The 24,779-nt window shown below is 39.4% G+C and overlaps 1 protein-coding gene across 13 annotated transcripts in view; it reads right to left on the reverse strand.

Annotated features, from left to right (window-relative positions):
- SLMAP (sarcolemma associated protein) overlaps positions 1–17,675 on the reverse strand; it is a 91,260-nt gene extending 73,585 nt beyond the window's left edge. For all 13 annotated transcript variants that reach the window (XM_082487967.1, XM_082487962.1, XM_082487968.1 and 10 more), the window contains exon 1: positions 17,395–17,675. In XM_082487967.1, the coding sequence (XP_082344093.1) occupies positions 17,395–17,592 (198 nt within the window). In that variant the 5' untranslated portion in view covers positions 17,593–17,675. The remainder of the gene's footprint in view (positions 1–17,394) is intronic.
- Between the last annotated feature and the right edge of the window lie 7,104 nt (positions 17,676–24,779).

Consider the following 24,779-nt stretch of genomic DNA (forward strand, 5'->3'; position numbering starts at 1 on the left):
CGTTCCTTGACAGCACTCAGGATCTCCCATCTAAGTTTTCAGGGAAGTGTCAAGAGTCAGCTCTCTGCTTTCTTCTCTATGTAGTTCAACTATCTTTCATTCTAACAAGTTTGTGCTTATGCAGCAAGTCTATGCTGTGGAGCAGTAATGTTTCACAGTGCACGCAACTGCAGGGAACATATTGTGCAGTGCACACAGCTGTTCTACTCTCCCAAACACATCTGCTTTAAGAGTTGCACCACAGCACATCTCCAGCCTCCTCCCTGTTTATAAGCTCGTTTCTTTTGGGGGGGGGGGGGGGTAAGAAAACCAGACACATGGAGGAATTGAATGCAGACTGGTTCCCTCCCATCACGCAACTGCAATATGTGCAAAGCACACAAGCAACTAGAAGCGCACCACAGAATACGTTGTACTGTAGGTTCAACCTTCAACAGAAGGTACCTTCAGAACAAAGGGGCCCTGCATTTCTGGACACAAACACAAATATATCATTTAATTCTTAGTAAGTTCTCACGGGACAAACAAACTATTTTTGCTATATTTGTTTATTCCATGGCTTGCTTTTCTGATCTCTTAAAATTAGGTACAAGTCAAATAAAATAAACATGTTCTGTTAACCAAGGTCCCTCACCCACCCAGTTAAATTGCACTTTTCACACTTGATTCAAAGCTGGACAACTCGAGCAGCTTATCTACCTACTGACTGCACAAACTGGATGGCCTGACAACTTCCCAGACTCAGCAGCTGAATGTCTCTAGATTTCCAGTGCCATTCGCTCAACCAGCACCAACAAGCACTAATTCAAAGCATGACACACATCATCAACCACCACCCAGCAGCACTCGCCTCCTCTGGTTTCTCAACAGTTTTATAACCTCAATGTTTCTTAATAGGCACATCGGGAACGTCGATGTTTTCTTCACTTCCCTTTGAAAGGCTTAGCTTGAAAGTTTAAATACCAGAAACAGTAAAGTAGTAAACAAAAATGTGTAAACCACATCAATAGATCTGAGTAACAAAGCAGAGGAGCAAAATCCCAAGACAAGTCTCACAGATATTATTCTGAAAGAAAAATAGTAGGCATTTCAAATTAACTGAACCCTTTATTCCTAACTATTCTATCAATACCAGAATTATTTTGTATAAAACAATTTACAAACACACTTTGTTATAATTTCAGAAAGTCCTTCTGGATTTTATTAGTCATTCATATATACAATAACCAATGTGCAAATTATTAATCCAGTTTTCACTTATTACTTCAACAAAAACTTATAATCATTTAGGCAAAGCAACTCACTCAACAGTAATAGTCTATGGTAAGTTACAATAGAAGTACTCTTGCTCTGGGCTGCATGATAGAACGCAACACATTTAATTCTTTACCAGTTAGACAGTTAGACAGTAAAACTTCACTCAGGAACAACTATCACTGTTTCTCTCATTCCCCTCTTTCTAAAGCTTTACCAACTGTGTGTGACTTACAAACATTTTACTCTGCAACCCAGAAAGAAGTGTGCCCACAGTGAGTCAGTCAGCTGGGACCTCAATACCACTTAAACTGCAATAGATTACTGCTTATTTTCTCTCAGGTTTACGTGAAGCCATAATTTCAACTGAAAATTCAGTGCTTATTAGAAGAATTCAGTCCTTAAACCAAAAAAAGGGTAATAAAATTTAAAACCAAAACAACTCCCCCCCCCTCAAAACACCACAAACCACAAAAGAAACCCACCGAATTGATTCAACCAAATAATTAATTCTTCTAAGACTGCTCATTTTTGAAAATGCAAAATTTCTTCTCGAGCAATACTTAATCCTCCTTACGTTATGTTGAATCACTCTGCAAATGCATAACTATCAGAGCAAATACTTTTTTCACTTAAGTGACCATATTTTTACTACTCACACTTGAATTTATTTTTCATTCACTTTAAACACTGTATTACAGAGAAGTTCTAATTGTTAGCAGATGAAAATCATCATTTACTGTGACAGTCTCACAAAAGACCCAGTTACCATTGATTTTTAAAGAAAGCTACTAGAACTTTTACGTTCTGAAGATATGAAGAGTAATAGTTGTGCCAATTCGAGGATACACTCATCTCTATTTATTATCAGCTACAATGCAAACCGAACTACTAGATTTCTTCATGAACCAACACATTCAAAATCACATTACATATGAAATAAACTATTTTAGCTATGACAAAACCATGTAAGTGAACATAAGTAGTTTCATGCTGCTGTTCAAAAAGTAAACCAAAACCACTGAAGTAAACTCTAACATCCAATGCTCTCATTAGTCACATTATAAACCTTAAAAAAAAAAAATATTTTAAAACTAGCTAAACAGGTGAAGTGGTAAACAATAAGTCTCGATAGAACAAATAGTTCCAATATGGCAGAGGGACAGCATACTCCTCACTAGGAACAGTCTTAAAGAGATGAAACTATTTTCCCTGAAATCTTTCATGGAAGATGACCTACCTTCCAACTGTAAGAGTAGTTAAAAGAAAAAAATCTGTCTGATCAAGAAATATTTATTTTGCTATGAATGAAACTCAGTACAACTGCCATTTCTGCACTGCTGATAAAAATGGCTCTTTTTAACATGTTAAAAATATTTTGATAGAGCTTAAGAAATTGAGCCGAGAGAAGTATGCATTTTAAAAAATAAACATTCAAACAGAAGACTTAACATAGAAAATTTTCAAGGAAAAGCTTTGTTACCTTAAATGATAATTTAAACCTTTACGATGATTTTTTTCAACAGGACAGAACTCTGCTCTTCAAGCATCTGTGCTTAATGGCACAAGTAAATTTAAAAAGAAGAAGTGGTAATACATGTTTCCTGTTGTGTTTTTTTTTTTTTAAGAGCAACTTGCAATCTAAAGTGTGTAATCGTGACTTCAATTGTTCTTAAGTTTCAATATTCCCTTTTGCATCACTTTATCCACTTGCAACATCCATCACCTTGTCTCTATCCCAACCTCGCAGAATTTCCAATGCAGTCAAAGTCCAGGGTATCTTCACTGCTCAGGGCTCTTCTCACCTGACTGTTTACCCCTAACACTGAGAAGTGATTTGTGCCTCAGTGCCGATATGAAGCTCACCTCTACAGTTCTCCAGACTGACCATACAGATGTGCTTCCTGCCCCCTGTGGTACCTAAGCACCTGCAGACCACCTTTCGATATGGCTAGCAGGCTCAAATCAGAGAAAGTGACCTCAAGAACTGGTTGTTTGAATTTACAAGGAGTGAGACACAGAACCAGAAGAGTTTCATTCAGTCTTTCATCTCACTCCTTCCCCTAATTTTCCTCTCTCCAGCCCCTAAAGTCATTCATGTCTGGCTGCCCCATCATCACATGACACCTTAAAGCCACTTGGACAAAAGGTGAGAACAATCAAAGGTGCAGCTGAGATGGGATGCTACCATAGATTGCTGGGAATCTGTCTGTCTCTTTTTGCAGAAAGGGACAATAGTAAGAGGAAGGTGGCAGCCAGGGTAACAATGACTTTCAGGAAGACAGCCTCATGGACTCCAACAGGGGAGTGGTGCTCAAAAAGAGACAGGGTAGCTAGGGCAGCTCCTTATGAAAGCTTGGCATTCTTTTCCTCCCAGTGAGCAGAAAGAAGACAGGACCAACAGTATAGAGCATAGACAATGGAGCTGAAGTCTAAGGTCTAGCTGTTTTGAGTGGCCCAAGTGCGAGAGTTAACATGCGGAGGATAGGACAGATGAAGGACCAGTCACGCAGAAGGGCTCACCTGACGTTTGAAAACCAGTTTGGGAAAATTCTGTACACCCACAGCCTTTTCTGCCACAGATTTGTTCTCATTTCTTCAGTTTTGTCATATACATTGCTAAGAATCAGGATTTTGCAGAACAATTTGGTTTTTACTTTATCAGTAGAAATAATAAAGGGAAACCATGACAGAAACTTAATTCCACAACCTGAAATACTGTATTTTCTAATGGTAATATATACACATCACAAATAAAAGAAAGTTACTACCCAAAAATTCACAAAGAAACACCACACAGAGAGGCAGTCGCTGCTATGTAAGCTTTCGGTCTCAAGAGGATTAGATAAACGAAACAAGGAACACTCTACTCATGTTGTGGTTCATTGTGTGTTTTTGCTGCCTACTCCATTTCACTCTTCCTGTTAACTTACTAGATTACTGCCCTGATGCTGCCAAGAGCATCCTGTTCTAAATAAGCATTATCACCCACGTTTTCAGAAATGTGTAGGTTCAGTGACCTTGGATTGCCCAAAAGAGATCTTTCCCTCGACAATGCAGAACAAGTTGACAAGATTTTGTTTCGTGCTATTAGCTTTAGTTGGTTTGTCAAGGGAACTAGAAAGCACAGAGAAACATAGAAGTCGATATTGAAAAAAAGTACTTTCTGAGTTGGAACGAAATCCTGTAAGAGAATAGGATTGGAAACTAACAACCATGATTCCTCCCCGAACCGCAACACTGAGTTTTGTAGAAAGTAACAAAAGCTCCACATTCTACCACAGTCTTCATAATGCAATTTCTCACTAGCATTGTGGGAAGACACAAGAGACACAAGCTTCCTGCCATGGGACATTTTTAACAGTTTTACTCAAATGTGATATCAACACATCTGGAAAAAAAATTGTTAATACTTTATTTTATAAAGAACAGTCATCCATGTCTATTTTCCAGAACTTAAAGCTGCAATACTTGAGGAAAAACAAACAACTCAAGTATTTAAATTAGACTGTTTTCAAAACTTGTAAGTTTGGCTTAATATACTATTAGCATGTTAAACAAATATGCTAATTATTATAATTCAGACATTTAAATGATAATACCTTTACTATGCCTCAAGCGCAGACAGGTATCTCGGTGCTTTACACTTTAAACAAGCTGCACTTCAACTGACTTTACCACTACTGATTATATAAAATAAATATACAAGACATTCCTCCCATCACAATTCTTCCTCATGCAAGGTCATACAGTTCTTTCTAAAGGCTTGTTTATCAAAGCAGATAAACTCTCTCCTCTCTCAAGATGTCAGCAAACAAAGCTCATACTTCAAAGGCTACATTAAAAAAGTACACTCTAGTACAGCTAATACTCTTTCAATTGCTCAAAAACACAATGCATCAGGAAAATAAGGAGCTAATCTCCACCAGCCTAAGTCCACATAGCATATGCATAAACTAAAAAACCCCTGCTAAGTAGTTAAAAAGGCCCTCAGAGCTACTCATGGCCATAACTAAAGGAATCTGCACCCCTGGCCAGCTGTATGAGCAAACGCAGTGCATCTTATACCTGTCTGATTTTGTGGTAATTTATTACTGGTGTTCTTTTCATCAAGAATTATAGAAAGCACAAACAGTGAGAAATTCCTCTGCAATCAGAAGCTTTGTTAGTAACTGTTCTAGTATTTGAATGAGTGCAATGAAGTTAAAAAAAGACCATGAAAGTAACAATGATGGGGGGAAAAAAACCCTAGAAGATCAGTAGCAGGTTGGTCCCCTCCATCCACTGTAGTATCTCTAGCTTTATGGCAAGGAAACCCTAATAAGGGTCAAAAATCATAAGAGCAAAGACTGAATTCGCCCATTTTTCATATTTGACTCAGTACACTCACTAAAATCTTTTTTAACATCCTAGCAATTACACAGCCACTGGTAATATTAAAATTGGAAAAAGCTGACCCCTTCCTGTGTTCCCAAATATTTGTTTCACTTGTGTGTTCTTTTCACCATGTTATTTGTTAGTTCAGACTTCAACCAGAACTTCCCAAAAGTTGAAACTTCTCTTCAGGTTGAAGAGACTATTACAAGAAAGTGGGTTTGCCCCCTTTGGTTTGTTTGGGGTTTTTTTTGTTTGTTTTTTTGTTTTTTTTTTTTTCGTTTTTGTTTTTTGTTTTTTTTTTTTTTTTTCTTCTTACCTATTTTTCCACTCTCATTACCATTAAATATAACCAGTTTAAAAATAAAAATATAAGTTTGCTGTGCCTGTAAATACAATAATTAAGTTTTAAGAAAAAAGAAAAACATTTCCTGTCTGTATATAGTCACAGATTCTCATTTTAAAATGGACCCTGCCATAAAAGTTCCTTACTCTAACACAATTCCCCACTAAAACAGCATATACTCTTTTGTTAGTAAATGCTAATAGTATGGCCCCCAAACAGGTTGTGCTGTCATATTACTAATTCTAATCAACAGCTACAGCTACTCAGATACATAATAGCTACCTGTACATGCACCCTCAGCTTTCAGCTACAGACTAAACCAAAGCGTTTGCCATGGCCCTGAACATTCATGCATCAGCAGCTGCTGTTCCACCAAGTCACTCGTTAAGCCACTGAATTTTTTATCAGCTGTAAGAATGCTTAGTTCCTGTACAGTCCAGAAACAGACTTTCCAAATAAAAAAAAAAAAAAAAAATATCAAATTTTTTTCCCTGTCAAAAAAAAAAAACAGATGCAAATGCCTCAGTTCTGGAAGGTCAGTTGTTCCGTTGCCTTTTTTTTTTTCTTCAATATGCCATGAAGCAGATGTTCATAGTACAATTTCATGGGGTTTATTCCAGCTTAAGGCAAAATAGATTCAGATCACTAGATTTTTATTTTGTAATTGCAAAGTAACTTGTAGTTTTAGCACTAATGGAGAATCCAGTTGCATCGTGTGTCGACAAACAGCTTTAATGGTGATGGTATCAGAAAAGGTATCCTTATTACTAAAAACGACCTCATTAAACAATCACCAGGCAAGAGTTCCCTTTTGCATCCAGATAATGGACCTCTCAATTTTGAGATCATTAAGAGATTGCACAAATTACCACCTTTGAGCACTGCCAACAACTAAACAGTACTTTTTAAATCTAGCACAACCAGGACTTGGTCCCCAACTACAGCTACCAGCTGAAAAAGAATACTTGGGACACCTCGGCATGAGCGCAGCATGGCAAATGTGGAATGATTACGTCTTCCAAATGTTCACAAGCGTAAGCAAGCATTTACTACTTCCTAAATCCTTCTATTGCTGAAAACTTTTGCTCTGAATAGGAGAGAATAGTTTCCACTCAGCTTTGCTTACCCGTATAAAAACTGTCTAAAACAATATTTATAAAGTATGTTATGTAGTTTTGTTTTAGACTTGAGGCACAACACCAGCAAGCAGATCCAGTCGCTGAAATAATATTACAAGATTACAGGTACCCTTACATTAGACTCAAAACTACACCTTCATAAAAGGTTTTTAAAGGGTACTACAAAGCAATTATTTTTGTAAATCTTTTGGCAACAAAACTGCAATTAAAATAAAGGAAGATGTGTACAGCAAGTTTAAACTATAAAACACATCAAAGAGAGTACAAGTTAGAGATTTCAAAAGAAAGACTAGTCATCAAGATCCTTTAATATTAGTTTATAAAACTTATGTCATCATCTAAAATTCATCCAGCAACATCTATCCTGGGAAGGCTCAACGTAAAGCTATGTGGGAATGAGAAGAAAACAGAGCACATTTTCATTTAATCAACCAGGACACCAATGAAACTCACCTATCTGCACATCTGCATACAAAATTGTTCAACTGCGGGCACATTTAGACCAGGCTGTGAAGAAGGCAAAACCCCAGAACAGGGTGACCTAAAGAGCCCACAGGAATGCAATCTGGATGTCCCAGAGTGGCTCAAAGAAAGCAGGACAGCTATGTTGGTGCAGCATTTTTGCCAAACTAACCCTTCCCAAGCCCATTCCTGGAACACAGGGTCAGAGCAAGTCAGCCTGCAGCTAAAATGCAGACCTGCATTAAATTTATCAGGAGGTAATATTCTGCAGTAGGACATATATATAACCTGTACTGATTTCAGTAGGTGAGGTAGCATGTGGACACAGGTTCCAAAACAAAACATGAGTTTTGAGAGAAAGTTGACCATATGTGTCAATGCAATGCATTGGTTCAAGTACAAAAACCACCAAAAACATTTTCCCTTCTGTTTACCATGAAAGTTAAAAGTTATCCAAACACAGCATACATACTTGTAACTTTCTAATTAACAGTCAGATTCATAAATTTAACTAAAAATCAAGATGACACCACGGGTAAAGAGCATTCAAATAGACTACAGAAATTGCAAAAACAAATATGTCTTTTCTATGATGATTTGTATTCCTGGTTTGCTCTTACAACTGCTGGAATATGCAATCTAGGAAAAATTCTCAAAGAGGAAGACTGAAAAAAAGAATTAATTTCCCCTTTAAGTTCTTAAAAAGGAAGTAGTGGTTGAGAGCTGTAAGTGAAAGTGTCATATTATTTCCACCTTTATGGAATTAGGGGTGGAACTAGGAACATTCTTATCACAGCTTTCATTTAGTGCTTTTTCTTTCTCCTAGTAAATTTTAAGATCATTTCCACCTGACATATTTTGGTGGGAATTTTAAGTTACACTATAAAATAAGTACTCCAGCTATTTCATAATACTAAATTATACATATACACACATGCTGAAAGTTCTAGATCCTCAGAACATAACTTAAGACAACAGCAACAAAAGGTAGCCTACATAGCAAATATGCCTGACCCTTAGCCTCAGAAGTTTATTTGTAGTTAGGGATTAATTTCATATTCAAAATGTTATTCCAAGTCCACAAGCAACCTAAAGTAATTATACCTGCTATGAAGCAGAAGATTGGACTGGGTGACCTCCAGAAGTCCCTATCAACCTAACTTATCCTCCAACAGTACATCCATGTCATAGAATTTGGCTGTCCTCGTTCATAGTATTGTAACTTTCCTCTAAGTAGATACCACCCTAACTATACATAATGACTTACAGTACTGGAATCCATAGAAACAAAAGAAACTTCAAGCTTATACTTTGTCCCTGTATAATATGGAATTATATTGACTCCACATAGCCTTAAAAATCCTCTGGCATTCAGCAAGGGGAATCCCTGTGATGATAGCATGAAAACAACAAGGAGTTGCAGTTACCTACCAAGATCAAAGACCTGAAAAAATAGTTTGGCTGCAGAATGGATTCTTTTACAACCAGATATAAAAAACAAGGCTTTTTTTTTTTTTAATAACAAAATTTAAAATGTGAAGTACAAATAATTCATTATGCCTCCCAAAAGCTTTCAGATTCTTCAAGCACCTGGAGACAGTAAGTGCGAAAACAGCAATGCCAGAATAAAATCGCAAGTAGTAACACCAAAACCTATTTGCAGTGCTATTGCCCACAAGTCCATTCAACTATCATAGCTAACAACCAAAAGATATAGGAAATGTCACCAGAAATTTAAAAGGCAAACAGGTAGGGAGGCTAAAATCTCAGCTTTGCAAAACCAAAAGCTCTGGCTTCTACCTTACTCCGTTAAGTATTACACTTCAAGAAAGGCAATTAAAAGAAGAGAAAGCAAGGTAGAGTCATCAAAATCTGTTGAGGGGGTATAAACAAGCAAAAAACCCCTTACGGAACATTAACAATATTGCATCAAAGACAAAGTTTTAGAAAAATCTATGTTTAAACTTAATCTTGCTTAACATCCAGAAAAGGAACAACTCCGAAAAAGTACCAGTTAAGAACAAAAAACTGCCATATCTGATAAGACTAATGGCATATGCAAATAGCAGCAGGCAGTACCAAATGTCTCCAAAAGAACGTGCTGTACAAATTTCTATTTGGCCCTTAACGGAGCTTTTCTTTGATTTGTAACGTAAGCAGTTCCTTTCCTTCCTTTAAAAAGGTTATTACTCAATACATAGTTACAAGCATCCACAATTCTTGTATCTTAAGCTCCTGAGAACTGAAGAACTATTACAACTGTAATTATGAGACTATACAGCATTAATAACCTGTTCTTAATTTTCAATAGTCCCTTAATACAAGAACAAAAGGTCACTTGTCTGTTCTTATATAGCTTCTATATATATCTCAGATGTTGCATGTTTCCTATATTGAAGTCTTTCTGTCAATAAATATTTTCAACGCATTTGAATCATCCTACGAAAACCAAAACTGAATAAGCTGTTCCAACTGGGGACAAACTTACTTTAGCAGTAGCACAATACTGTCAATATATTTGTATTTAGTTACAAATTCTCACTATTTTACACTATTAGAACATTTATGATTGAGCCTACCTCATTATCAATCCTTCGGTCCTTTCAATGGTTGGTAACGTATTTTATAACCTATAAAAGGTTCAAGAATAGCAAATATTTTCCTCCAGGATGCACCATAGTTCAACTACCAATACGGCAATGTTCCTTAGCTTTGCAAAGATATTATAAATTCCTCATGCCCTTAACTACCCTCGACTAACCCCAGTACTTTTTATATTTACTTTTTACATCTTTACAAAAGTACAGAAAAGTTGAACTGCTGCTAGCATTCTCTGTTTCCCCAACTACAGTGCTACTACATGATTTTGGACTTTCTATTATAAGCCTGCTGGAAGTTCATCATTTATTTATACTTTATCAGGACTGGAATAAACTCTAAGACATTGCTCAATCACATACATGTGTGTCTGGTGCAACATAATACAAAAATTCTATCTGATTAAGCATCTGGCTCCAGCACATTTATTTTCCTTTTCAAAAAGGAAACTGTTCTGCGTCTCTGGCAGACAGATATGTTTTTCTCGTAGGCACTTAAGACAGTACAGTCCAATCCATTTCTCTGTCTGAGGTTCCTGCTCCTAAAGTGGACTGAAAAAACACTTGTCTATACCTGACAAAAATATGACAATGTGACAATGCTGCAAGCCTTCTTCCACCAATTCTGCTACAAGCAGAAACATTTATGGAAAGAAACACAAGTTGGGAATGTTAATTCTTGGTCACAGCAATACTTAACTAAACTTGGAGCTCTTAAGTAATCCAAACTCCCAGCAAGTGAGCAACATTAACAGGAAGCAATTGTTGATGTGACTCAAAAGAAAATCCAGAGACAGCAAACAATCGTATAATTTAGTAGCAATAGCCTGTAAAATTGCTAGCTTTAGGGACAGAGACAGCATTCTTCCTCACCCTTCACTTGCCAGGTTCCACAAACAATAATCATTTTCACTTTGCATTATCTATTAAAAGAAATTACAAAAACCAAAATGCAACAAATCAGCTGAGCGTTTCTCTACACATTTTGCAGATTAGATTCAAATCAACACAACCAAAGTAGCACATTGACAGTTAGACACTACTAACCCACACAGCCCTTTACAACATACATAAATTCAATTACTTTAAATAGATAACAAAGCAACCAAAACTGTTCAAATTCAGTAAGAAAAAAGAGAAAGCAAAGCCAAATCAAAAATATTTCTCCAGTGTAATGTAAATCCACCTGCACATGATCCGTGGATCGCTGCAACTAAAACGTGAAAGAAAATCTACAAAAAAGTCAAAGAGAATTTTATATAATGAAAGTGTATTAGGGAAGCAAGGTTTTACATTTATAAGCATGGGCCCAGGAGCAAACTTGAACCATCCCATTAGAGACCCAAGGAAAACACATTTACTGGCTTTCATTACTGCTAAGTAACCTGATTCATTTGAGGTTTGTAAAAATTCATTGCAAATACAAAAGGGATTTTTGCTTGTTTTTAAAACCTAATCAATGTGTTGGTGTTCCTGGCTCAGGACAGATGCATCATGACTGCAATGGATCAGCTCCAAGAATTACAGTATTAGCTCTGCAGCAGTGGCTCTAGATGGTATCTCTGCAGGGAAATCCTTGTCAGCAGTAACTTACCTCTACTATAAATGGCCAGCAGCACTCCTACACTGGGTTCTAAGAGAAGTATGGTGGTGAAGTTTGCTGAAACGAGAACTCCCTACCCCATACTACTCATATGAGCATAAAATTGGAGAGTTCATTCGGGGTGAATAGCAGTTACATAAAAATATTAACAGGTGTATGTAAGGGCTGGCTGACATCACCCTCTTACCGAAAGCATCTAAGCACTGAAATTTCACCTTAGTGCATTATAGCAGATCCCAGGTCAGTCTCCCAGGGTACTTGGAATAAACATTCAATGTTTGGAAGATAAAGTGTCTCCTCTACAGACACCACAGACTGTAAGCATACAGCAATATCAAAAGTACTGAAAAATAAAACATTTGTTCAGCTCTCAAAGACAACAACCATAACAGAAAGCTGAAGAGATATATAGACGAAAAATAAATAACAGAAAATACTGATGCATCAGAATTAAACAGTCCTCACATAGGTCAGCACCAAAGAGTCCAGAGTGTCATACAGGATTCTCTATAGGAAGCAGCAGGAAAAAAAAAATCTCCCATTAAAGTCCTGCTATCCCAAATACTATTTTTCGTATCCCACTAGATTTTGTAAGATATTTACTCAAACACTTCTGAACAAACAGGATGTCCAGAGAAGATGTCCTATACTTCTTGAATCTTGCCAAATTCTTGATCTCCACAAAACATCCTGTGTAATGTTAAGTGAACAACATATTTCCTTTTCACAAATCCTTTCTCTTCTTTTTTTCTTATTTCTTTCAAATATACTCTTACCCCTAGTACAATAGAGCAAGAAAAGAGAGCATCTAATCTTTCAACTCCTGTTTATCAATGTATTTCTTGTACTGGTGGTCCAAAGTTAGATGCAGTATCCTAGAAACAGTCTAAAAAGCTGCAAGGGGTTCTTCCTTTCCAAGTGCAGGACTTCACATTTGTCCTTTTTCAGACCCCTGAGGTTCCTGTCTGCCCATTTGTTCAGCAAAGTCAGGTCCCCCTGGATGGCAGCCCTGCCCTTGAACATATCAACTCATTCCCCGCCACACCAGCACTCCCAGATTTGGGGACATCTTCAAACTTGACTAGAGTGTACTTCACCACATCCTTCAAGTCGTTGATAAAAAATGTTAAACCTGACAGGTCATAACACAGATTCCTGCAGTATTTTGCTTGTTACCAGTGTCCAAGTAGAGCACTACCTATTAACCACCACCCCCGAGCCCGATCCTCAAACCAGTTTTATTTTACTCACCTAGCTGTTCATACATGCAGACTGCAGTGCCCTAACTTACACAGAAGACCATCGTGGGAAACAGTCAAAAGCCCTGCTAACGGCAAGGTAAATAGCATGCACTGCCCTCTCTTGCCCATAAAGCTACTCATTTTATCATACAAGGCAATCAGACTCATCAGACATGATTTATCCCTGCTAAATCCATACTGACCATTACCAAACCAGCTTCTTCACGTGCCCTGAAAAGTGGTCCAAAACTTATTCCCAGAAAAGTGGTCTAGAACTTGTTCCATGATTTTCCCAGTAACTCAAACAAAGCTAGCCAGTCTGTAATTCCCTGTCTGTACCTTTGTGGTTGTTGTTTTGGGGTCTTATTTTTTTGGTTTGGGGTTTGTTTGGGTTTTTTGGTTTTGGTTGTTTGGTTGGGTTGGGGTTTTTTTTGGGGGGTGGGGTGTTTGTTTTCTTTAGAGGGTGCTCCCTGAAGGAAGTGTTCTGTAACATTTTTATTTCACATATTTTAAGCCTAGAAGCCATAAAGCACAGCCTTAATAAATTTCATTTGCTATCATGTGGACTATTTGGCTTTCAGTTTACTAGTTAGCATTTCTGTAAACTGAAACACTATGAATGTGATCAATTCAATTCATACCCACTTTGAATTAAACAAAAACAGTAGCATTAGCTACGACCCTAACACAGAAACTTGTGCCTACACATTTTTTTTCAGTTGTTAAAAATGACCAGTTATTTGGAGTCTTTTTGGTCTAAGAAAATACTTTATTTCTCACAGTTTCTCAGTGCCTTTACTAAACTGTGGAAATGGATTCTCTGTAAAAGGTACTTATAATAGCCACTCACAACAACCTAAGGCGCTGAATAATTCCAAGAAATTAATTTTTGAAAGCCTGGATATCTGTTGGAAACTTCAGTTTTCTTCCAAAAAACTTCCACCACATCTGCCAGAAGCATTTCAGTCTGGGAGAAGTCACATACAAATTCTCAAGGGTTTTCAACTTGCTTATTTTTAAAAACTAAAACTAAAAAAACCCTCACAAGACTAGTTCAATTAAGCAGTTTTTACAGAGTTTCCGCCCATATGGACTGATAGAAGCTGAACAAACATATTTAGATTTTTTGAACTATAGCCCACTTTTTCTTTTGCTTTGATTCACACTTTTTGGAACACTCCATGCTCAGCACAACATCCCCGTCCTACATATCTAGTGACTCACTTTTTCAGGCATCTCTTAAAAGGTTCCTTAACTTGTAATTACTCAAAAAAATAAAAATCAAACCCAATTCTAAGCATCAGCTTCTAACGTTACTGCTGTATGAAAAATCCGTAAGGGGTATCACACTGTTTCTACAAACACAAGCAAAAGGAGGCATTGCACTGCCTATAAAAGTATTGCTAAGTGCAGAAGTCTGAGTACAGATATTCCCCCATCACCCACTTCCACCTTTATCTTACACATTTTTAGGCTCACATATAATTTTAGAAAATATTTTTAAAAGGAAATCCAACATTAAATATCTGCTTTTAATTGCTATTTACTGATGATCTTGAAGAGTCATTCTACTTTCATCCTTAATGATGCTCATGTTACATATACATTACCTCCTTTGGGCACATAACTTTTTCCATGTATAATTAAAGTGCCTCTATACAAAGTAAACATTCACATCTTTCAACTGTAAGTAACATGTCATCTTCGACTTGGTCTATTTGTGTGACATACTTCAGCTTAAGCCTACCTCTGCCTCAAAAAAAAAAAAAAAAAAAAAAGTATATTAGTTCCCCTGCCAATGCTTACTGATGCTCTTCGGTTTCTACCCTTCTTTACAGATTATGCCGATACAATTGTTTACAGACTATGTAGTAAACAGGATCACTCACATGATTCACTAAAACAAAACAAACAAAATTCCAAACCCTCAAGAAAAAAAATAATTATTAGAGTATAACTGAAAGGAAGCTCAACAGGCAGCACAGAGACTGGACTGAGTGACTGGGAATGCCAGAAACTGGTATTGCCAAAGTCCACAACTTACGAAATTGGAGCCCCAGATCATTCATGAACTATTTTGAATTTTTTGAAGGTTTTCCTCTGTTACTAAGTTAACATTTCAAGGTCTTTCATCTTTCATAAAACCCAGAATTGATGGAAGTATTATATATAATCTTCTAAGAAATGTTTACAAATACTGTGGCAAAAAGAATTTATGCAGATTTAAATGTAGGTCATTGATAGGATGATTACATATCCCTAAATGAGATGTACCTATTAGAAGTTCTGTAAACAATGATAATAAACATTCCTACATCCAAATGTTCTGGCATAGTTTTACATTTTTGTTTGTACTTTAAAAACACCAAAGAATTCTTTAATGTAGGATTTGCGATTTAAGATTAAGACTGTATTTTCTGACAACTTCTTTTACCTGCCTTTTCACAACAGCATTTTATATCTATTATCTCTAACAATGCATTTTTCCTTCTCCTCCAATTACCTCAGAACTTACCATTCAGATACTTAACCAGATGAAAAAACAGACCACATTACCAAAAAACAAAAACAGAACCCAAAATTCTCCATACTGCACTATCGATATTTTAAACTTTTTACAGTACCACAACATCTAACACACAAAATTTGCAGGAATGTATTCCTATGCATGATCTTAAACCCACTGTTTAGTTGATCACTATGGCCACTGATCCAGATACCCGCCTGAGCAATTTTCACCAAGACCCCATCAAATATTCACGTCGGTGTCTCAAGAACTATCACATACCATCCTCTTATTTACTACTACCAGTTTGGTGGTTTAGATCAGCCAGATAAAATAAATAAGCATGTAATTTTTTTGACCTGTATTAGAAGAGCAAAGCTAACTGAAATTTACAAACAGAAAACCCACAGTTGACTGTCTTTTAAGCTCCTCTATTAGTTAGCAGACTTGCTCAATACTCAATGCTGTGTCAAACTAACCACCTTTAATATAGCTAGCCAATTTGTAGCCATAATAGAGCACATGGAGGTCTTAAAATCTTTATAAACCATGAGAAATATTGATTTAAAAGCTACATGCATAATACTTTTTAATTTAAAAAAGAGTACAATAAATTGGAATATATTACTTTGATTAGTCAAGCAAGAAAGGTTAAAAACTAAGCTTAAACTGAAAATATTTCAAACACTTAAGTTTTCTAAAGCGTCCAAGAATGCACATCACGTACACAACAGAGCCAAAACAACATGCTAAATGAAACACTAATACAGATAGCAGTTTGCACAATTACATGCAGGTAACTTGAAAGCCATGCCATAACCCAGCCTTAAGAAATTAAACGCTTGTCTTGTCCCATCATGCCCAGGTATTGCATAACACAGGATAGTTAACAATGGAAGGTTTAAGAACCTTGACTGCATTGTACTGTTCCTCATGCTGTGTCATACTACTAAAAAATGCTGCATTAATTACAGACCGTATTATTCTTAAAATCAAGATCTACACTGTCACAGAAATGTATGCTGTGAAGCTTAAAACCAGAGCTGATTTAGAGCATATTTCAGGCATAACATCAATATGTTTGGGAAAAAAACCAAAGCAACACAATGCTGAGCAACTGAAATCTGCACTTTGTTACTTTCTGACTGGATGTTTAAAATTAACTTAATAGTCATTAAGTAAAATAACTTTACTTGTCCCAGTTCAATCCCTAGTGGACAAAACATGCACTACAGAATGCCTAAATTTCACTTAAGACAGCTAGCCTTTTGAGAGGAACAGTTAAGACAACACAGGACATATTTTAAAACCATTTTCACTATCAATGAGAAAATATCTTGTATGCCATTTGTTACGCTCCTGCTGCCAGTTACAAAACTTCTATCAGAACCAAACAACAAAATACTCTATAAAATTTCAAAGAAGAAAGTAGGAAGTTTGGGAAACAAACCCAGGGGTTTTAAATCCATTTTCTGACGCTCCTCGCAATGAGATTTATTTACATGCTCAGATAAAACAGTAATTTCTCAGAATTTGAAAAAATACTATTACACCATTATATTCACACAAGCCTGTGCTTTCAGATTTCTATTACTCACCTCAAAATCACCTACTTCCAGCAATGAATAATACGCATGTAAATTTTTCAGTACTTGTCACCTTTGTCAACCGTTAGTTTTATATACTTTTAATAATATTTAAAGTTTCTGCTTAGTAAGAAATTACCAACTTACCTGAAAAGTAACCATTTTAACTATAACAAATATGACTCCTTACGCATTATTACAGTGAAACCAAAGGGATATGCAATCTATGGGGACTTGCTGAAACAAACGTGCAGTTCATTATTTTTAAATAAAGGAAACATCTTACCTTGCCTGTCTTGTGATCAAACCAGACAAGAGCATGGTTCCTGGAGAGCACCTTACAGTCAAAAGTTGCATTATTCTGAGCTGGCCGGCAGCGAGCCACTGAGCGGCCGATCTTGACGGGCTCGTCCAGGTAGACATGACGCTCCTGAAATGGATGAGAGTTCGGGCGGCAAGTGAAGATGGCCAAGGCTGAAGGCATCGAGGACAGATTGGGGTTGCCACCAACCAGAGATGAAGAGAGCCTCTTCTGACACAGACTGTCCTCCACAATTTTTAACCCAAACCTCCACAGCAACTTTATATTAAAGCAGGACAAACATTATCGTATGAGAGGCCTAACAACACATTGTTTCAGTGTGTAAACTAATTCTGGCAAAAATCCAGTGAAAAAGCCCCATTATGTCTTTTAACAATATCAGCAGTGGCCCAAAAGAAGTCTAAAATGTACAACTTTCAATCCATCCTCCTCCAGAAGAATAGGAACAAGCATCTGATTCCTTCAAAGAGAAGCAAAGGCTCCTTGAAAGAAGGATAGAATGTCTTAAATCCAAGTAGATGAGTCATACAAGTACTTTTGTTCGTAACCTCAACTGCCTTCTTTCCCCCCCCCTTCCGTAAACAACACTGACCAAAATTCTGACCAATGCAACATGGAAGCAAGGAAAGGTTTAGGGAAGGGGGATGAGGGAGAAGGATTAGCGTCCTCTCTCAGGGCACACAGATCAGGAGTTGGAAGGTGAACACGAAGCCCTCGCTCCACAACAGGGATCTAGTCGCTTCACACGGCAATCCGCATTTCACCATCTTCGTATATCACACCAAAGCAGAACAGGTGGTCCGCGACTGAGGATGGGGTATGGGAGCTATACCGCTTTCCTCCCCTACCGCCAGATAGGGCTGAACTGCTCTACAGCTTCAGGCAGCCGCTCAGATAAGGAACTCGATAAGGCATGGAGAGGGCTTCAAACTCCGCTTCTCCCGGGGACAAGCTAACGCGAGGGAAGGGTCCTTCGGGGGCGGCCTACGAGGTGCGCTGACAGGTTGCTCCCAGGCGGTGCCCGCGATGGCTCTGGCCGGCAGCAGCGGGCGAACGTCGCTCGGCGGCGGGTCTGCAGGCGGCGGGCGGGGGCGCGGGGCCGGCGCGGGAGGGAGGCGAGCAGGGGGGCTGCTCCAGGAAGTCTCCGCCAGAAGCCCCCGGCGCGGGGAGCGGCGGGCCGGGAGAGGCGGCGGCGGCGGCGTCCCCTCCGCTCCGCTCCGCTCAGCCCCTCCGCAGGTGGCTGCGCATGAGGAGGACCCGCTCCTCAGCCCCCCCCGCGCTCTCCGCCCGCCGAGCGCGGCTCCGCTGGCCCCGGCGGCGGCCGGCCCTGCGGCGGCGGGAGAGGCCTGGCGGCCGGGCCCGGACGCCTCCCGCTCGGTAGCTCTGCCTCTCAGGCAGCCGCCGACCACGAAAACTTTCCTCCGACCTGCAGAGCCGAAAACAAACCGGGTCAGACGCGTCCCTCGCCCGGCGCGGCCCCGCGCCCCTCCCGGCCTAGCGCTGCCCAGCCCCGAGGGAGGCACGGGGCGCGCCAGGGCTCCGCTCCCTCCCTTACCTTCAGCGCAGCGGCCGCCATAGTGACTGGAAACCTACCCGGTGTAGCAGCCGCGGCGCTGCCGGGGAGGGGCGGGGGTCGGGGGGGAGGGCAGGCGGCGGCGGAGGGCGGAGCCGTCCTCAGCGGGGCCTGACCAAAGGGAAGGCGCGGCGGCCGCCTCCAGCCGCGGGGCGGGCGGCTGCGCAGGCGCGGGGGAGGGCTCCGCGCCGGCGCGCTGCGCCCCCTGAAGCTGCGGCAGTGGCCGAGTCCCCGCCCCGTTGGCGCTGCCGCCCTCTTCCGGGTTGCGCGGGGCAAGGGGGGGGGGGGGGTGTTAATGCGGGGGGTGTAGGTGTCTGTGAGAGGGGGTGGGAGGCGAGCTGAGCCGTGAGGGGCCGAGCGGCTGCGCTGGGGGGGCTGCGCTGGGGGGGCTGCGCAGCCCCCTGTGATAGGGAGAAAAGGGGGAGAGGGGCCGCTGCGGAAGGGCACAGTTAGGACACCTTAGCAGGTGGGAGCGGGGGCAGGTCTGTGAGGTGAGTGAGCCCCCGGGGCTGGGTGCTATCTCTTTCCCTGCTCTCCTCAGCCCTGCCCTGGCGGGGAGGGAGGAAGGGAGCGAGGGGGGCTCGTCTGCCGTTTAGTAAGGGAGCCCTGAGGAGAAACTGGGGTGACAGAGCTCCGATGAGAGAGTGCAGGAATCTCCCCGACATCCTCCGACTTTCCCCCTGCTCTTGTCGTTTTACGATCCTAGGTTGGCAATTTTGGAAGCCACAGCGTCATTTGAGGCGTCTCGGGGGGGGGGGGGGGGGCAGAAATGCCGGCCGTGTTTTCCCGCCTCTAGTTACAGGTTGGCAGCTGGAGGAGGGGACCCTTGAAGCGGGGACTGCAGGCACAGGGCGGGGGGACAGGGACAGGGCAGGGCAGAGGTGGGGGCACCGGTGCCGCTTTTTCCCTCAGTAGGACTTAGAGCATCATTCAAGGTCGTATTTGTCCCCGTTTTCTAGAAGCCGAGGAAAGGTGGTTCTTTTTTCAAGGTCACACGGCAGGCCAGTGCCGAACAGGTCTCTCCGGTCCGAATTCATTTTTAAGTCCGTCATTCCCTATAAAGCAAACAAGCGGAGATTGTTTGATATGAGAGAGAGGTTGGAGTCGTGCCAGCACTATAATTACCCTGTTACAAGGTGTTAGGATTAGGGATATGGGAGGGTTCTCTGGTGCCAGAAAGGCCAGGCAGCCGTGAAGGAGAGAAGTGGAGCTGGGCCAGGCAGTTTAGCCAGCAATATATGAGGGAAATAAGCAACAATTGAGGTAAGGCCGTGCAGTGTATGAGAGAAGCATGATTGCTGTGGTACTGCTTATAGCACAGTAAAATTTCGGAGTTGTCTTCATTTTTTTCCTTTCTTTTTGACTGCGCTATGATTTTAGGGGGTGGGGGGAATTTGTGATTCATTACAGCCTAGTTTTCTTCCAATGAGAAAAGGAGAGCGAAACCAGGCTGTAATATCTGTGTTTGAAGCAAAGAAATGAAATCAAAGATGATGAGTGGCAAGACTGATTTTTGAAGACAAAAAAAAAAGACTAATAGCTTTACGACTGTGTGTCCATCTTTTTCTGTTCTCCTGACAGGAGAAAAATAATAAAAAAAAATCTGGTACACTGCTTCATGGCTTTAATCAGCTTGTGTATGAGATTATATTATTGTGATAAATATATTCATAATTTACTCATTTTTTGAATAAATGGAAATTCAGGATGGTTGATGCTTATAGCACAGAAGGTGTTACAAGTAATCAAAAGGGGGAAGGAAAGGGGTATAAAAAGAGGATGGGGAATAAGTTTAAGTCCATCAGGGGTTAGATTTGAGGGAAAGAGTTGCAAAAGTAGAAATAACTGAGAACATTTTGGAATTGCAAAGGTGTAAAAAGTGGGAATAAAGGGTATTACAGGTGTTGGAATTAAAAGAATGTTTATGAGAACATTTTTTATGTTTTTGTATCCATGTTTAATGGAGAAAAGAGTCTGAAAGTAAAATCAAAGATGAAGAAGAACCATTAACATCTCTAGGGCCTAAGAGAATCAAGTAAAAAAGATAAGCAGTGGATAACTCTTCTCATGTTCTCTGTATTTATAATTTTTAGATATTGTTACTGAGATTCAGACATTTCATACTGTGTTGTCTATACAGTATCTTTCTCAAGTCTTCCTGCGACCAGTAGAACTCACTAATACCTGAAGTAGTTGTGTGCTTTAAACTGTAAGCCACTGTTATGTTACGGTATCCTGAACCCTTCTCCATCCCCTGGAGAAATCCCATTTTGACAGTCCCCTGGGGGAAGCAATGGTACATACCAGCTGCCTTTCTAATAATTTTTGGCACTGCCAAGTGGCTCATGTAACAGCAGAGTTCTACCTACTTTTCAGTGAGGGCATTAATTTGAGCCTGCCTTTTCTGCATGAGTGCCAGCTTCCAGAGAAGTTGGATGGGTTTAGTTATCTCTCTGACTATTTTACTTCTATTTCAAATTGCCTAGTGAGTTCAAAAGTTACCAGGGGCAGACTCATAGACTAAGTTAAAAATATAGAAAGTGGTTGCATTCTGAAATGAGGATACAGTTATTTTATGGATATTTTATGAGGTATTTGATGCTTACCAGAAAGTGTCCATCTTATAGCTGTAGAAAGCAACAGGTGGATGAAAAGTGTTCAGTATAAAATGCTCAGCCGCTGTACTGTGCTCAGCAGGAGTGAGGAGGACGTGTAAGCTCATGCTCCACTTCTGCGAACCGCTGCTTGTCCCACAACCAAAGGAGGCAGTGAGCTTTGGCAGCCATGTTAGGTAAGGGCAGCAAGAAGCCACTTCGGTGGCCATCATTTTTCCGGGCAGGAAGTCCATAAGAATTTTATGATAGCCATCATAGCTGAGGGCAGAAACAGCCTGCTCTTTAGCCATCTTGGATAAGGGAAATCGAAGGGAGGTGACACTCACATTTGCTTCCTAAAGAGCTGGTCTCTGTTTCAGGATGATGAAATGCAGCAGAAGTACAGTTTATGAGCATACCTGCCAAATGTTTGAATTTTGGCTTGACTGTGTCAAAGTTCAGGAGAGATTCCGTGGTCTTAATGACTTTATGAAAAATAAGATATTTTGCTGAAGGAAGCCTGCTGTGAATTCTAAGTTATCTGTAACTGACTAGAGAAGAAAAACACTGAACATAATTATAGGCGACCCAGTGCCAGATGTCTGAGTATTGCGCAACGACAATCTACCAAAATATTAATATACATCAGATTAAGATTGTCAGTGGGGAGGTGTTGTGAACCTCCCCACTGTTGTAACAATCTCAAGAGAGATTGTTACATTTGGAATGAATGAGGCATACTGTATAGCAAAAGTTCAGTTTCTAGTATAAAAATTAAGATGCAAACTGATAGTGAAAACAGAATAAACAGGTAAGGAGACAGTTCAAGATGCAGAGTTTTCTACTGACTTCTCATCCCTGAAGCTCATTCATCAGCAACTTACTAAATCAATTTCTCATTAATTTTTGGTAATACAACAAATTCTATGTATAATTGCAATCTTTTAAGCCATACCAGATTTTAAAATATGACAGTCTATAAAAGCATTTACTGCTACATGGAGCAATGTGGAAACATATAGCAAAGTTTGAACTGTTATTTACATTGTAGTCTATCTTTTGCAAAATAAACATTCAGAATCAAGCTGAACTGTCAAAAAGTAAGGAACTGTTTCAGAGCAATAGATTAATTTTCCTGGACCTATAGATGTGTCAGTTTGAATGTTAACACTATGAAAATGTAGTTCACAGCAATCACTTCATGTCCACTAGAGGACTTGGAGGAGGACTCGCTGCATGGCAGGTCAGACTAACTAGCTCAGGCCAATGTTTGCGCATCTATAGTTGCTTTTGAGATGCAGTGACTGAAAATGTAATCACTTTATTCTTAAGTAGGAAATGTCTCACAAAGTAAGTTAAAAAAGGAGTGGCAAGATCGTTGTGACACTGTGATGATTCTACAATTTGTTGAAATATTCTGGTTGCAATTCTTGATAAAATTCACTGTATTCTGTGCGTATCACTGGACAGTCACAGGTGTAACAGGTGTAGTTGCAGTGTATGTCAAGACAGCAACAATCTAATTTGAATTTTTGGATACCTTTTTGTTTTAGGAGCTGCAGAATACATATACATTCTACAAATGTGTTCTCTAGCAGTGTGTTTCTGTCCATGCTGGTATATCATGAGAAGTAAATGGAGCAAGATCATGTCCTCAGAATGATGATCGTTTCCGTAAAACAACTGTAAGTATTAGCTAGTGGGTTATTTGCTGGTTTCGTGATCACATTGAAAAAGAGCCAAAATATTCTACATTAATAAAAATCATAGATAACACGAAGCCTGTAATACATCTAAGAGCTGATTTACACTTCAGTTTTAACTGTGAACTTTGCTACACAGTGTTTCAACCACTGTATGTAAACCACTTTGTAAAAGATTCTGTACAGATATAGACATGTCTGTGTCTGACCACTGACTCCCTCTGCTTCCGGTAGCAGTGATCACACAAAATCCTTTTTATAAGCTCACCAAGTTCCTCAAAACTTATTAGGACTTTATTCCCCACTAGTCCTGTTGGAAAACTTCATTCAAAATGTTATTTCTCCAGTGATTAGCAAATTTAGTCTAATTATCAGCCCGGTTTTATTGAAGGGTGGTTACACTTTTTTTTTATTGTACCATTATCATTGTTACTTAGTTTCAGACTTATTTTCTGTTCTTAATCTTTTAACTGTCTCACTGATTATATAAAGAGCAATTGCATTATCTTTCAGCATTAATTTTGAAAGAATAAGCAGCTCAGCTGGTTTAATCCTCTCTTGTCAGGTAGATTGTCCATTTATCTCATTTTCACTCAGATCCTTCCCTGCTCCTATTTCTAGTTTGCATTAAGCTTATTAAAAGATACTCGTGCCAGTATACAAATTAGTATCTTGCTAACATAACAATTATATTAGAATATACTATTTAATTTATAGTATGTATTAAATATATGCATATGTTATATTTACACAATTCTATATAAAATATATTATTTCTAAATATACTGTATATATGCAAGCTATATATACAATATACATTATATAGTGTGTTGATAATATATGTGTATGGTGTATATGAATAAGTATAACGTAACATGCATACTATTAATACAGTATTATGCTAATGTATAACTAATTTTACATACAATGTTTCTTAATTTCTAATGAAATTAGGTAAGTTGGTGTATCTGGCATTTTCACTGCTTTATTGTTTTAGTGGAGCATAGTCATGTAACCGGCTCTTAGTTGCTTTTCGATTAATATGATGTTGACTTTTTGAAATGTTTGATGTTTTCTCTGGCTGTCTGAAAGATAAGGAAAAGTGTTTTAAAAATAAGTATGACATTTCTGTTGTTTGTTTGTTTATTTTAAATAAATGAATTTATTAGACCAGATCTAATTTTCAGATACAAATAAAGTATTGCTTTTAAATTGAAATCTCAAAGCAAGGGCTGGGGGGGGGGGGGGGGGGGGGGGGAAGAGCGAGATGAGCAGAAGATGTGTAGTCAAGTCTTTGGTGTTATTCAGTAGATATGAACAGTCTGCACAGTCACTCCCTACAGAAGCTGATGGAAGTTGGCCAGCCAGCGGCCGACACAACATTTGCTGCTACCTGATAGAAAGCATCCCGCTGAGACAGGCGGGATAGAAGGGTCGAGGTGGCAGCTGTAGGAGAAAGATAGAGGCTGGAAGAAAGCA

This window comes from Vanellus vanellus, assembly GCF_965231255.1.
Source record: "Vanellus vanellus genome assembly, chromosome: 9".
NCBI classification, from domain to species: domain Eukaryota; kingdom Metazoa; phylum Chordata; class Aves; order Charadriiformes; family Charadriidae; genus Vanellus; species Vanellus vanellus.